Source organism: Podarcis gaigeae, assembly GCF_964106915.1.
Source record: "Podarcis gaigeae genome assembly, chromosome: 4".
Taxonomy (NCBI): domain Eukaryota; kingdom Metazoa; phylum Chordata; class Lepidosauria; order Squamata; family Lacertidae; genus Podarcis; species Podarcis gaigeae.
The window spans coordinates 80,682,342-80,698,600 of NC_139677.1; the positions used below are offsets into that span (position 1 = coordinate 80,682,342).

Sequence of the window (16,259 nt, forward strand, 5' to 3'; positions counted from 1 at the left end):
TTTAAAAATCTCCCTTTATTGTAAATGGAAAATATACAAAGGCACTGAATAGGCAATCATTGAAAACACACTTTTTGGTGTGCAGATTCAATATGATAACAACAGAAGCCTGCTTTTTTCGGGGTAGAAATACATAGGATTCCTTTTTCCAAGCAAACAAGACAAAAACGATAGTTACTGAAGTCCCATACAGTACCAGTTTAAATCAGTCAGCATACACAGACAGCATTTCCATTGTTGGAAGACATTATACTTTAGCAATATAAAACTGGTTTTCAAATATCATGCTATGGAGTGGGGGAGGAGGTAAAATATTCACCAGAGAAAGACCTAACACTGTCATGTTGTCCACTGCTGACTGAAAGATGAAAAGTACACCATTCTTAAAAAGTAGCCTGCTTTACTATGGGATGCCTCACGATAAACAGTCCTCAGTCTAAGGTCATTAACCTCCAAGGGAGAGTCTACATGTCATATATTGCATTCATTAGTTCCGTTAGTGTCTGAAGGGAAGAGACATTTCCCCTAATCTATATCCCAGTGCAGGTCACCCATATTACTATGAAGCCACTGCTCTGGGTGTAGTGTGATGCCCCATCTACAGAAGGGAAATAAGTGAGTCTTCCTCAGAAGGAAAGGGGTAGTTAAGCTCTTGGGTAAGTTATCAGAGTCCTTGAAACTCTAGCCAAGTGCTATTTGGGCCAATTTTCAGTTTGTTTGTGGGGTTTTTTTTGGAAAAATCTTCAGGAACAATATGCGTTCCCACATCAGTAAAATCTTCAAATACAAGTGAAGAGCAAATCTGGAGATTCTCAGTCAGGCAATCGTATGCCACCTTGACAGTAAACGCGCCCACGTGGTATTGAATATATAGAACCAAATGAGAAATTGAAGATGTGGTTGATATGGTCTTTGCATGATACGGAATTATGTGGACATGGTGGCCCAATGTCTGCTTGCTATGGCTGAAAACCTACATGTTTCTCTGACGTACAGTGATTCGCTGTTTGTGTAAAATGGCTTTTGCCATCAACAGTGGGGTTGCAGAAAAGTTAAGAACAGTTGTGCTCCCATTTACAGCAACTGGCAAAGCTCCCGAGAAGAAAACCCTGCTACTATGTCATCTGTTTAAGGTATGTTATGAAGGCAAGTTAAAGATTGAGTAGAAGATATATTATCCTGCAGGTTAAATGACTGAACTAGGCTTTAATGTAGAAAGCAATGCACATTCTATCTGCCTCCACGTGTGACGATTTTCTTACAAGTTACTTAAAAAAAACAGTAATGCATTTATCTTCAGAACTGATGCAGCGTTTTGAAAAAGCACAACCTTTAAAACCTACCGTGATTGGCATGCTAGTGTTAAAATGTAGCATTTGATACAAAATAGCAGTATCAAAGGAATATGGCATTTTACAGAGGCTGCATCAGAACTTCAGAGACTTCAGTGATCATTACTTGAGGGAATGAAAGAAAAAAAAGTAATTTAAAAAACATAGTGCCAGATTTTCCCAGTGGATTACTTTAAGTGCTTTGGAAGAAAAGAAATGAACAGTTTATGGTGTAGATTAGTTCTCCTTTTGGCCTACGGGAAGATGAAGGACAAAATAAGCTATTTTGACTTCGGGAGATACAGGAAACGTGTAATGGAGCTGAGAATAGTCTCTCAAGCATTCCGAATTGCAGTCACATTTATCTAGGGTGTTTCATCTTTCCAAGCCAGAACAGAACTACAAATCTGGGCACCCACTGAATTTTGATCATCATCTAAAAGCTTTTGGGTTCAAGTATTCCCTCTGCTAGTTCTTTAAGGTCACCATTAGCCATTTTTTTAAAACTGTAGGAAGTGTAGCTGCATTTTATGAGCCTCAAAAGCCGTTCTGTATCCCATTAACTTTTTCCACTGGAAACAGTGCTAAGCTGGAGCAATAATGAAGCTAGCAACATACGACACATAATTTTAGTGGCGTTTAAAAAACTTGTAATTTCAAACCACTTGAATAATCTAAATTTAAAATAACTGAAATGACTCTAGCTATATGCTGACTGCAATAACAAGAAAACCCTATCCTCCAGAAAGCTCATAATGTTGAAAGACGAACTCGGCAAGTACTATTTTAAGAACCAGAAGTGGCTTTTCCTGAACCAACAAACTCAGCAGGAATGAAAGAGTTCCCTAATTCTTCTGGGCAAAATGCAAATGAAAACAGAAGTCTTCTTTCAATAACTTCTTTCATTCTGTAATTAAGACAATTCCACTTTGGTGGATTTCTTCCTTCATGAAAACCTGATTAATGTATTTGATCCTTCTTCCGATTCCTGAGGCCCTGGAAGTGTCCAAACTACAAAAGGTGACTCCATCCAAGGTGATTGTGGTGTGAAGTTGCCATTAAACACATCATCTACTGAAGCTGCAAGAAAGCACAAGAAGGAGAATTACAACACATCTAAGGAAATAGGCCATTTGTAATCCTTTTGCCTACAAAACTGAAAAACTTTCTAATGCATATAACCTAGTAGGCAAAAAAATATCTTAGTCTGGTAATTCTGGAAGAATCAAAACTTATTTTTAGGCCTCATCTGCACTCTGCCTTAAAAGCAGCATCACACCACTTTAAACAGTCAGGACGTCTCCCAAAGGCTCATAAAATCATAGCTCTGTAGACCTGGAAGCGACCCCAAGGGTTGCCTAGACCAACCTCCTGAAATGCGGGAATCACAACTAAAGAATCCCTGACAGGGCCATCCAACGTCTCTTTAAAAACCTCCATTGAAGGAGAGTCCACCAGCTTCTGAAGGAGTCTGTTTCACTGTTGGGCAGCTCTTACTGTCAGAAAGTTATTCCTAATTTTTGGTTGGAATCTCTTTTATTGTAATTTGAATCAATTGGTTTGGGTCCTACCCTCTGGAGCAGCAGAAAAGAAGCTTGCTCTATTTTCCATGTGACAGCCCTTTAGATAGTTAAAGATGACTATCTTTTCACCGCTCAGTCTTCTCTTCTCCAGACTAAACATACCCAATACCCTCAACCGTTCCTCATAAGGCTTGGTTTCCAGACCCTTTGTCCTCTTGGTCGCCCTCCTCTGCACACACATTCCAGGTGTCAATATCCTTCCTAAACTGTAGTTCCTAGAACTGGACACAGTAGTCCAGGTGGGGTCTGACCAAGGCGGAATACAGCAGTACTATTACTTCCCTTGATGTGGACACTATTATCATGGAATCAGTTGTTTGTTAAGGGTGCTGAGAGTTGTGAGGTGATCCCTACTTCCCTCACACTTCCCAGAGTACCCCAGATTAGTATTTGGGACTCAAACCAAACCTCCATTTTAGTACTCAAGGTTTGGGTTTCTTCAAATCAAAGGATCCAGGAGCAGTTCAATCATTGTGACCTGTGAACAGTACAGTGGTACCTCAGGTTACATACGCTTCAGGTTACATACACTCCAGGTTACAGACTCCGCTAACCCAGAAATAGTGCTTCAGATTAAGAACTTTGCTTCAGGATGAGAACAGAAATCATGCTCCGGCGGCGCAGCAGCAGCAGGAGGCCCCATTAGCTAAAGTGGTGCTTCAGGTTAAGTACAGTTTCAGGTTAAGAATGGATCTCCAGAACGAATTAAGTACTTAACCCGAGGTACCACTGTATGTGGAGATATAGATTTTAAAAAATCTCACTTAAAAACACGACACCAACTTACCCCTGGATGTAACACTAAACTTTCTGTCTGAAAAGCTGTTTGACCGCATGTTTGGTTCACTCATTTTATCCAGAAACTTTGTTATCATCTCTTTCTTCTGTGGATTGGTACTGGACAAATTCAGAACTTTCCCATTCACCATAACTGTCCGTTTGCTGATCCCAAACCAATAAAAGAAGTCAAATAAGGCGTCGCATTTGAACTCGTAGGAAAAACTCAGGCTCTCTTTATTGACCAAATGGGCTCCAGGAGGAAAAAAATTCTTTACAACATCTTGGAAATCAAACTGTACAAAGAAAAAGAAGGTATATTATCAAATTTTGTACCTCTTATACCTCTAGTTATGAAAGCCACTTATATAAAAGTTTTGGAATCAGGTTAAGATTAATCTTATCCCAAAAGCAAACAGCAGTGCAGCTAGGTCATTTTAGACCCTGGACTTAGTAGTCTAACTGGGAGAGCCCTTTAAACAACCATGTTTTATACTTTATAATTGCTTCCACATTCCTGAAATGTTAGAGCAAAAACAAAGGAAGAGCCCTGGAGGGGGAAAACCTCTAAGCACATGCAGCTTTGCATTTTAAACTTCCTTAAAAGCACAGCACCAGCACAGCTATAGAAATAAAATGGAATTTGCTTCTGCTGCTCTGATGCTAACCACATTTACTTGGTAATATGCACCATTTTGTTGTAGAAAAGTAATTACACTAGATTTTACAGTAAAAATAAGAAAGCATCTGTAACCACATATGTGCCCAGTAGGCCACTCGACTGTACAATATTTTGAAAAAATAAGCATGCTGTGATGACCCAACGTGGAACCTGTTTGCTGCTACATCCATCATCACCTGCACTCTGGGTAGTCATTTGGGAGCCCCTTTAGCTAAACAGCCCTTAGCTACACCACTGAGAACCAAGTAATCTTTGTACACAACACCAGGTCAAGAAAGCAATAGCCAAGAGGGACAAATGTGATATACAATATTCAGTGTCAATGTCCTTTGGAATTTATGTGTCAGACGAGATTCCAAGATTGTTCAAGGAACTTGCCCTTTACCCGTCATAAAAAATTACATTTGTAACAGTCACAGAGCAATCACACAGGTACAGACAGACAGATAACAGCCATATGTAGGGCAACCTCTCTGTCTACCTCACCTGAAGTTTGTAACTTTCTCCAATCACAGAAGATATTATATTGTTCATTCCATTCTCAATCTGTCTTCTCATCTTCGGGTGGCGGGTGTTCACAAGCAAAGCATATGTTTTTTCTAAGGATGGATTAGAAATTATTGTTATTTATTAATGCCAGACCTTACTATTGTATTTCAGATGTTGCTCTTAAACCTATACACAAAGTTTTGCTAGAGTTCTCTTCTCTTCTGTAGACTGCTGCTGCACACCCACACACTACTAAGTTAGCAAACATGTGTGAGCATGGCACACATCTTAATATGTAAAGGGAATATGCACCTTTTCTGAATCTGTGAATTTGCTTTAGGGAGACACTGTTATGGATCACACAGTATGTATTAGACACCATTTAACATGTGTGTCATTTTCTCACATTACCAAGTACATCAAACATAAGTCTTGTTACCTGCTAATCTTGTAAGATGCAGAGCAATCCTTTCATAGTTACATTTGATTGGATGTATAACTGCTGCTGCTGTAATAGATCCAGTAGTCTCTTTAGCACTCTGTGTTATCCAAAGAGATTGTTAATTCAAAGAGTACTGCACATGGACCTTCAGTGGCTGTATACAGGAATTAAGCCACTTGAAATTACACCTTCCAGAAGGTCGCTGCTCACAGGAGAGCCTAGTTCAACACCATTTTGAGCTGTTCCCCATAGTCTCTCAATTTATTTTGGTTCGCTGCAAAAATCTGAGTTCCTATTCCTCTTTTAAAACGTTTTATTGCCATTTGAGGTTAAACTGCCTTATGTTTTAGGGAGGAGATATATAAGTATTAAATTCAGATTCCATAGATCTGAAGAGAACACTGCTAAACTTGCCATGATTAAATACTAGACTGAAAGCAAAACCAGTGGGCTGCTTGCGTCCTCTAAAGCACATTTATGCATTTGACAGGCTCTGTGAACCTCAACTTTCTCTTTAAAGTAAAGCCGTCTGGTCCAGCCTATTTAAATGAAAGTTGAGATTCTCAAAACCCATGAAATGTACAAGAGTAGTCCTCTGATTATGCTTTGTTCCAATCTGATTTATTAATCGTGACTTATTTAGCAGTATCTTCTTGGAATCTATGTCGCTGGTTTTCAGAGATTAAAGGCCAGCCCCAATCATCTTCCTTATCCTAAGGTAGCCACCCTGAAACCACATCCTTGCTGGCACAAGAAGCTCAGCCCATGATCTATTTAATTTTGGTACTCTTTAAACATTTTAACAGGCAAAAAGCCCCAGATCCAGCTTTATGTGCTTTTAAGGTATTTCAGTAAGTTTTGCAGTTCTTGTAGCCCACAGAGAGGTGGACCTAATTGTGATCAAGTTTTCAAATTAATCAGAGTACTCATCCATGGAAGGTCCAGCAGAAACATCCTTATCCAACCAAATACCAATTTGGGAAACCACCAGCGACCAAAACCGGTTCTGCCACTGTGCAAGCATAACTGTGCCACAGCAGGAGGCATGTTTCACTGATATAAAACCAAACAATATTTTTACATGCTTAAGACTACGTTATAAATCAAAGTTGCCAATCTTACAGGGATGTCGCAGCGCAGTGACAGCTTCATTTTGAAAAAGGCATTGCTGAACTGAATTTAACCATACCGGATTCAAATTCAACCATGGCTCTTTACACAGAGTTTATTTAGATCCAAAATATGCCCTTTAAAAAAAAGGTTCACTCATAGGTTTACCTTTCGAAGAATTATATTTTGTTCTGACGTTGAAGAAGAATACCAATGGGCGACCCAGTATAGTCTCTCTGTAGTTTTTATAGTCATAGTGGGTGTTGAGTTCTACGTATCTGTTGGGAGAAGAAAGCTGCATTAACACAACTTAACTGAAAAGCAGGATACAGAAATAGTTTCAGCATGTGGCAGTTAAGGTAAAGGATTAAAGCAAACTTTGCAGGAAGCATAAAAATAAAAGGAAACAAGTCACGATAAAATGTTTCTGGTATTCAGCCACCAAAGACCATTTACATGGACAGAGAGGTGAAAATGGAGCTGTACAGAAGGACCCCACCCCACAAACAAATTTAAAGTGACTGTGAAGTAGAACCACTCTTGGTTAGGAAACTATTATTTTTGAAGCGCCCAGTATACTTAATTAGGCAGGAATTACCACATCTCCTGTTTTGAAGGCTATCCTTTTCAACGCGACTGTTTGTTAAAGCAAAAACAACATCATAAAAAGGAGAGAGTAGGACATGTGGTTAAGGATGTGTCACCTTTTCCTTTTATGAAGCCAGGCTTCTGGCGTTTTTAACCTTCCTCTTCAACTATGAGAGAGTTGAATTGGAACTTTACTTAGATCACAGTCTTCAAACCACGTACTCTGGTGTAGGTCCAGTGAAGTAAAAAGAAGGATAAGTAAAAAAATAAATCACCCTTTAAAAAGCACAGGTTTAAACGTCTCTGGAAATTGGATCTAGTGCCTACATGCCAGGACTAAGATACTGGTTTCTGAAACTATGAGAGTTGGCATCCATTAATCACACATCAGGGATGACCAAACCAGAACCTGAGGGCACCACAGCCACCCTCTGGGGCCTTGTGCGTTACCCCTGGGCACCAGGGGCATTGGGTGTTGGTTTGATGACACGTGTATTTTCTGAAACTGTATTATTGTTCTTAATAGGATTGGGGGTGGCAGATGCTTCTGTTGTCCGTGAGGGGTTTTTCTGAAGGGGGTTGTGGTTGAAACTTGTTCTGCATATGGTTGAAACTTGTTCTGCATGCACTTGGGGAGAGGGAGAGAGATGTATCTGGTATGTGTGCAAGTTTCAGAGAAAGTGGTATGTGTGGTTGTGTGTATGTGAAGTATGTGTGTCTGAGGGTGTGTGACTGTGAACACATTATATATATTTTTTTCTGGTACTGGGGAATTGCCCCTGTTGTTAGACAGAAACAGTATTTGGAGTGGGGAGCAGAAGAAAACCAATATTGTGTGATTTCCACAGTCAGGACCAGCACATAACAACTGGCTTCCTACAGCAAGTGTGAGGCTGTCCAGGATGCAGGGAGTTGCAACGACTGTCCTCTCCCTAATGTAGTGCTATGCCACAGCCCCATGGCAGCCATGTTACGTTCTACCATGCTCCCCACTGCAGCCATTTTGTGTTACAGTGGTGCCTCACAAGACGAAATTAATTCGTTCCGCAAGTCTTTCCGTCTTGCGATGTTTTTCGTCTTGCGAAGCATGGTCCGTCACAACTGCGCCTCTTCAAGCGGCTTTAGGAAAAAAGTGAACAAACTCGCATGACATTTTCGTCTTGCGAAGCAAGCCCATAGGGTAATTCGTCTTGCGAAGCAACACAAAAACGAAAAACCCTTTCGTCTTGCGCGTTTTTCGTTTTGCGAGGCATTCCTCTTGCGGGGCACCACTGTATATACCACAAGCTCCATGACAGCCATTTTGTGACAGGTACCCAAAGAACTTCCTCAGAATTTGAAACTGATGCAAAAAGGTTTGCAACTTGCGCATGAAGCAGATACTAAATCCCTTTCATGGTTTTAAACTTTAAAAACAAACAAACTCTTTTAGGTTACAGACATCAAAGGAGGTTTGATTGATCGATTGATCTGTTTGTGCACCAAGTTGAAGTTTGATGAGCCTGACCAAACTAGTTTAACCAGGGTTATTTGGTTAGAAGGAATCCTTTCTTTCACAGGGCAGGGAGCAGCTGAATGCAAGGACATGTTAGCTCTCGCTAGAATGCTTAGTGATCAGTATGTACATTATTAAGCACAAACCATGGAAGCCCCATATGGGAAAATGCATTAGCCCCACAGAAGTCAAGCAGAACGATTTAAAATTCCAATACCCTGGGGCTCAGCTTTATTTCAGTCAAATGCTTAAGCCTGCTTGGATAGATCCATGTGGTCGCCTTCTATGAAAACTATGGTTTAGAGTAATTTTATTATTTAATAAGTCCCCAAACAGGAACAAAGATAGTGTAGACTGGGGGGGGGGGGGTGAGAGAGAGAGAGGTGGGAGGCAGAGGGAGAGATGGTAATAGAAATAAAAAGCAACCTTTTCCTGCTTTATATTACTAGATCAGTTAAATACAGGATACAGTACACCATTACTGCTGCTTCTGTAAACACATTATCACATTTGTTAAGGCAAAGTGGTTTGTTTTTTCCCAGGCAGGCCAATTTTACTCGATTTCACACCATATAAACCGCTAATCCTGCATGGGTTCAGCTATTTGGAGGAATATATTCCTCTTAATGGCTCGCCATACGATATAGACACATCTTCCCAGCTTGTATCTCCCCAGCTACAGTTTAAAACTAAAATTGTTAATTGTTAAGTACAGAGACGGTAAAATAGACAAGCCAGATTCATTTCCCCATTTCAGCTTATAATGTGGTTGTTGGACTGTGAAAGGTGGTAATGCAGGATACCAGTCAGACACAGGAAAAGTTGGATGGGTGGTACAGTAAGGAAATACACATTCTCCCATGAGTCAGTGTTCTAGCTGAACCACAGTCATGCTGTTTATCCCCTGAAAGTGATTAATTTGAAATGTGCTGGATACAAGTTAGTCTGTGCAAAAATTGTACTCCATTTCTTAAATGCCAATTGCAAGGCACTGGAAAAGACGCAAGTCACTATGTCCTTTTGAAAACATCATCTACCAAGACAAATGGGCCTAATTTTCCACTGCTGAGAATCAGCGTAGCTGGTAACCAAGCAGATGTTTCTAACCACTATTTCATTTTAATTTATGCTTGTTTTCACAAATATTTGCCCATATAATATACATATACCAGAATCTTAAATCTTTCAGAGTTGGTAAAAGGGTAAAGGGCCCCCTGACAGTTAAGTCTAGTCGCAAATGACTCTGGGGTTGTGGCGCTCATCTTGCTTTACTGGCCGAGGGAGCCAATGTTTGTCCGCAGACAGTTTTTCCGGGTCATGTGACCAGCACGACTAAGCCGCTTCTGGCGAAACCAGAGGAGCGCACGGAAACACCGTTTACCTTTCCACAACAGCAGTACCTATTTATCTACTTGCACTTTGATGTGCTTTTGAACTGCTATGTTGGCAGGAGCTGGGACTGAGCAACGGGAGCTCACCCCGTCACGGGGATTCGAACCGCCTACCTTCTGATCGACAAGCCCTAGGCTCAGTGGTTTAGACCACAGCACCACTCGTGTCCCTTTCAGAGTTGGTAGCTCATGTCTAGTTGGATTTTGTAAAGAAGAACTTATAGCAAATTCTGCCATAAAGTGCATATTTATAAAGTGTTGCTTTTCATGCCCACACCATTCCTTGATCTTTGAATTTATTGTTATTCAGGCTTTTATACTGTATTTTATGCTGTTTTTTGTTGTATCACAATTAAATGTTTAAAATTCGTTGTTAGCTGCCCTGAGCCCGGTTTTCTGAATCGAGAAGGGCGGGGTCTAAATAAAAAAAAAAGATTATTACTCTGATTGTTTTATATATATATTTTAAGGATTTTGACAGATTGGCCCTTCTCCACACCTAATTATTCTGCTCCTCTTCCCAGTGCACCAATGCTAGTATTTAAATTGGTGCAAAGACAGGAGGAGCATTACTGTATATCACCCATGTAGACCAGTGGAAGATCCTGGAGGTGCAAATATCAATGAGCTGTGGGACACCCAGCAGTTATAGCCACTCAGAAAAAGGATAAATGGCTGCTTTTAGGTGTCAATATACACATTCCTGACATCTTCCAGAAATGGCTAGAAAGATTAAATTTGGGGCACCTCTGGGACAGGGAACTCAAGAGCATATTGCAACTTTAACCTTGGCACGATTAAAGTGCTTTGTTGTCCTAGTGCAACAAAACCACTTATGGTAATTTTTTTTAATGGAACTTTGTGTGGTTTGGAAAGTTGAAATCCACTGAGAACTGTGGGGTGAACAAATTGTCAATGGAAAGACCTGCAAACACTCCATGAGCAAGTTGGAATGAGTGCTCAATGAAGTCTGGACGATAAAGACTAAAAGCTTTGAGTTTGAATGCCAACAAACAGGTCATCTGGAAAAGCCCCTGGGATTTTTTTAGTACTGAGCTGGGGGCAGATGGGGGGGGGGGGCAGAAAGAATTGTACCATACTGGTACTTGCCTCCTCCCCTGTAAAAGGAATTTAGGGCATTCAAACTGGATAGCAATCCCTACAGAAAGCTTTGGGATTCCTAAACATGGAATGAATAACCAAATTTGGGATAATAAAGAAATGCATAACTATTTCACCTTTAGATTCTAAACACTGGGAAACTGTCATTTAAACTCACTGCCACAAATTCAAAGAGTTTTAGCCAAGCCTAGCAACCATCAGTTTTAAATAACTGCTCAGATTCGTTTTCTCAATAATGTAATGTTAACTGAGCCAGACCCTCTAGAGACATTCCAAATAGTGTCTCACACCCAGCCAGTCTTTTTCTGTTCTTGTATACAGTAACACTGCAGAGTGCCCAAGTGCTCAGATCACAAGGCAAAAGTTGCATCCACAGCTGAAGATTCCCAAAGGCTATGATGCATTCTTTTCTTTGCTGTCCGGATTTTCAGCAAGAACAGTTTCACAGAGCCAGGTTTTAGCAAAGGAAGAGTTTCATCCCTGCAACACTGGTTTTAGAGAGGCCAAATCTTTGCATTGTAGGCCTGACAAAACAAAAGAACCAAACAGGATTTCAACTTGTTCTTTTAAACAAACAACCAGAGTAAATAAGAATAAAAGGATAAGCTGCCACACCCTGTAGTTTTCATTGAAAGAGAACAAGTCTAAATAACAAAGAGGTTACACATAAGAGAAGGTAGTTGCCCCACAATAAGGAAATAATATATTTTTTTAAGCCTCTAATTGAGGAAAGCAACAATATGAAAAAATTATGAACTTAGCCTATGTGGCAGCATGCCCACCACTGCATGCCCTTGAGGAAGGGGCTGTAGTTATTTGGTAGAACGGGTGCTTCATAAGCTGAAAGGCCCAAGGTTTAATCCCTTTCAGACATCAGTCTGAAACACTGGGAGCCCCTGCCAGTCAGTGTATGCAGTACTGAGCAAGATGGTCCGACTCTGTATAGGGCAGCTTCCGCTGTTCATATGCCTATTTCTCCAGGCTGCAAGGCCCTCTCCATCTGCTTGGATGGGACAAAGTGTCCTAGGCTCATAGAATTGTAGAGTTGGAAGGAAGTCTGATATGGAGTCTCCCATTTGAGAGTTGCTACCCTGAAATGATCATAGAATTGTACAGCAGAGTTGGAAGGGAACCCGAAGATCACCCCCTGCAATGCAGGAATATGCAGCTGTCCCAAACGGGGATCGAACCTGAAAACTTGGTGTTATCAGCACCACACTCTAATCAACTGAGCTACCGTAACAGAAGGAAAAAGCTGGTCCCTGAAATGTCCCATGTTTTTCCACTTGCCTCCTCATTCCCTTTCTCCTTATGTGTCATGTCTCTTAGACATGAGGCTTCCCTTTGATGACAGCTTGGAAACTATAACTAGGGCAGAATTCAGCAGCCAGATTATGAACTGGGACTAGAAAGTCCGGGCACATGACATCAATCCTGGCCCGACAGCACTGGCTACTGACTAGTTTCTGGACTCCATTCAAAAAGCTGGTTTCAACCTATAAAGCCTTATGTGGCTCACGATACCTAAAGGACCATCTCTGCCCATATGAACCAACCCAGACCTTGTGGTCTTCATCAGAGGCCTTCTTCCATGTACCTCACCTGAGGGTGACTAAACAAGAAAGGGCCTTTTCTGTAGGGTGCATTCACCGCCCCCCCCAATGCAAACAGCTCTTCCCAGGGTAATATGCCTGGTGTCATTATATCAGTTTTTTAGGTGCCAGTCTACGACTTTTCCCCACACTCAGGCCTTGGTAACTAGGCTTCCATGGTGATGACCAGCTTAGATGCTGCCAAGAAGTTCAGAAACAAGGCATGAAAGATCTTACTATTACTGTAGGGTTGGCCTTCTGAACCCTGTTGTCAAGTTAGCACTGGAAAATCCCGAAGCAGTAGGGGGCAGAGAAACATGCAGACCGAGATCTGCAAGACCTCTGGTGGTCTGTAGTGGCTCAGCAAGTGTTTTTGACTCACCAGCTTAACAGAAACAGCTGAAACAACAAAGAGGGGGGGAAAGGGTCCTCTACAGCTGGCCTTGTGCTAAACCCTTCTCTGTCTGCTTTGGCGTTTTCAGATCAAGGAAAGAAATCCCTGGGCTCAACATGTGTTCAGAGGCATCCTGTTCCTTAGATTTTCTTTTTAATGTTCAGCAGAAACCAAGTTAAAAAGGAAAAACTGAAAGGGAGCACTGTAGCCTTGGAGGGGTTGTGGGTGGATGAAGGGATCTCTAGGTCCTGGGAGACAGCCGATGATAGTATCAGACCTTGGTCTCTCCCGAAAACTCAGAGGAAATGCCCCTTTCCCTCAGTTCTAAGGCCACATTCGCACCCACCTACATTTAAACCACTATGATACCACTTTGAATGGTCATGGCTCCCCATAAATAATTATGGGCCTTGTTGCTAAGAGTTGCTAGAAGACGCCTACTAAAGTCCTCTCCCTGAGTTCTCTGCAAAGAGGAATTGACTGATAAATTACTCTGAGAATCCTGGCTGTGAAGGAACATGGGTCTCCTCACAACTCTCAGCACCTTTAACAAACTACAGCTCCCAGGATTCTTTTGGGGAAAGGCATGACTGTTTAAAGTGGTAGCAAAATGCACATATGCATGGGGTGAATGGGGCCTAAGTTTATGTCCTCCTGAAATTTCCCATCTGGTTCCGGTTGGTGAACCTTGAGAGTTCTAGTATGAAAAACCAAGCCTGATGTCGTTTCTAATGCACCCCACAGTGGAAAAGTGGTGGTGCCCAGTTAACCACTAATGGACCCTTCGGATCCCCAAAGCCTGAAGTCCCTTGGATACTCTTTTCCAAGACGCTGCCTGGCATTCACGCTTTTCCAATATCCAATGACCTTCTCAATACTTCATTTTTTACGAATTGACCTGCCGACCTTTGTATGATGACACACCTTTAGTAATTGCCATTATAAGTCTTCATATGCTCAGGCTGGGAGCAGGAAAAGGAAAGACATATTCCTCGTGTTCAGATGCACTCATTCATTAACATTACACATGTTCCAGAGCTAAGCCATAGTGCTGAAAAATTTCCATCCAGAGAAAAGAGAGCAAAGGAGCTTCAAATACCCAGTTAGGTGACAATAAGAACAAGATGGAAAATGAAGTTGGTACAGGAGTAAGCTACTATTGCTGTTTGAAAGAGCAGGCAGTAGAAGATAGCTATCTATATAAAACCCTCTAAGCAGTTTCCATAACCCCTGGGCTAGGGCTTAATAGGGAATGGCCCTCCCAGCTAAATGATAAGAGTATTTGCTTTCCATGCCGAAGACCCCTGCCTGAAACCCTGGGGAGCAGCTGCTAGTCAGTGTAGACAACAGGGAGCTAGATGGACAAATGGTTTGACTTGTTATAAGGCAGCTTCCTACGAACCCACACCTATTTCATCTCTTTCCAGCCCATTTTCACAACAAACCAACCAGGTCAGCACCAACACCCCCCAAAGACTACTTACTATACTGCAATAGTTTCATACCACCCGCCATAAATCCAGAGCTTTTATACTTTTCATCTAGGTTCCGGCAACCTCACAAAGTACCAATCCTGCTTCTGGTCTAAGATGAGCTATAGGGGTTTGGACCTGCAAATAAGTCTCTCTCTATTCTCGCTCCCTCCCCACAAGGGCTCCAGTGCATTTGATAGCCCGCATGGCATGTAACAATTCAACAGGTGTAGTTTCCTAGCTAGCAGGGCGGAAGCCTAGATCTGCTAGACTCGCTGGAGGCATCACACCCACTGCCCCAAAATGACGCTAGGAGAAGAAACTGGGTGCCTTCCCCCCCCCCCATCAGGGAACGAGAAGGAGGTGAAGTTCTACCTCTTGAAGTAGTCGGTGAGCTTGCAATGGTACTGCCCGTCCACGTGGACGGAGCCGTCGCTGATCACCGTGAAGCCGCCTCCCAGCCGCCGGCTCGGCGGGCTCCGCACGGTCAAGGCGCCCCCCGACAGCTGGAAGGACTCCGGCTGCAGCAGCGCCAGCTGTTGCAGAGGCAGCACAGCCATCTCACAGTTGCACGTCCGCAGGCTCTGCAGCTCCCCCGACGAGACCGAAGTCAAGCTGGGCCGGACCGAGTTGCACGAGTCGGACCCGCTCCAGACGGCCATGGCGGCTGAGCAGCAGCGACGGGCTCTGCAAGGCACTGCTAGCAAGCGGCGTCCGCGCGGGCGAGAAAAGCGCTTCGGCGCAGCTCCGCCTCCGAGCCGCCAGGGAGCGAAAGAGAGGCGGAGCGAAGGGCCGACGGCAGCGACAGGCCCCTCCCCGCCTGGGGGCAAAATCTGCAGAGTTTAGGCGGCCTTGGCCTGCAAACTTGGCCTACCAAAGCAGCGGTGAGCAATCGGCTGTCCGCTTTCTCCGCCCTCTCCGTCTCTTTCCCCTCTGGGAGTCACGGACTCCAATGTGGCCTTTGGAAGCCGCCAGCGGCGAGCTTCTTATGGGGGTGTTATTCTTGCCTGCAGCAGCACAACTGGACGACTTCCTCTGCCCCAGCCCCCAGCTGCAATAAAACATGTCTCTCCTCTGTGGGTCTCTGCTTCCACAGCAGGCGTTGTTGGCGCACTCCTCCATTGCCTCCTAAACAAGCTGTAGCTTAGGGCCCCACTCGCTTGGGGGCCCCCAAAAAAATTAAAGGAAAAAAAACCTGGATGTACATTTCCAAAATATAAGATAAAAAACAAATAAAATAAAACCTACATACAGCAACAGTGGTAAATGGCTATAGATACCTATTAGGTCCATAAATTACCATATAGCACATATTCAACACAAAAAACAGTGACAATTTGTTGTTGACAAAGGACAGCTGGGCATATAAAGGGCCTCATTACCTTCAGTAGCTTAGGGCCTCATCAAACCGAAATCTGGCCCTCCTCCTGAGACAGATGGGTGCCAAATATATTTATTTATACCCCACCTCTTTTCCCCTAACAGGAATCAAGGCAGCTTCTGGATAAAAAGAACTAAAAACATAGAAAAAACAATTAAACAGTGGTGCCATTCAAACCATATACAGTACATATACAACATCTGTTAAAACCACACAAAGAATTACAGTAAAAAAAGGACAGCGCCTTTCATTAAAAGCAGTTGGTTCCCAAAAGCCTGTTGGAGCAGGAAAGTCGTTACCTGCCAGTTCCTTCTGGATTAAAGTAGGTTGCATGACTGCACCATGCACTGCTTGCAGTCTTGTGCTGCACGTGAGTTTACTCACACATGCATGTGTGCCAGTTCACATTG

At 42.7% G+C, this 16,259-nt stretch overlaps 1 protein-coding gene across 1 annotated transcript; it reads right to left on the bottom strand.

The window, feature by feature from the left end:
• Positions 1 to 16,255, bottom strand: MEDAG (mesenteric estrogen dependent adipogenesis). Its single transcript, XM_083737312.1, has 5 exons — positions 14,844 to 16,255; positions 6,583 to 6,692; positions 4,860 to 4,972; positions 3,702 to 3,987; positions 1 to 2,411 (listed from the first exon to the last, which is right to left on the bottom strand). Exons 1-5 carry the CDS (start codon positions 15,128 to 15,130, stop codon positions 2,278 to 2,280), a joined length of 930 nt encoding a protein of 309 aa, XP_083593438.1. The 5' UTR covers positions 15,131 to 16,255; the 3' UTR covers positions 1 to 2,277.
• Positions 16,256 to 16,259: the final 4 nt, after the last annotated feature.

Bases quoted from the DNA above. Each gene is read 5' to 3' on its own strand.
- MEDAG (XM_083737312.1), bottom strand. From the start codon at position 15,130: ATGGCCGTCTGGAGCGGGTCCGACTCGTGCAACTCGGTCCGGCCCAGC. The intron at 4,973-6,582 runs GTAAACCTATGA...ATCCATCCTTAG, and splicing joins AAAATATAATTCTTCGAAAG to AAAAAACATATGCTTTGCTT. The intron at 3,988-4,859 runs GTGAGGTAGACA...TTCTTTGTACAG, and splicing joins GAGAAAGTTACAAACTTCAG to TTTGATTTCCAAGATGTTGT.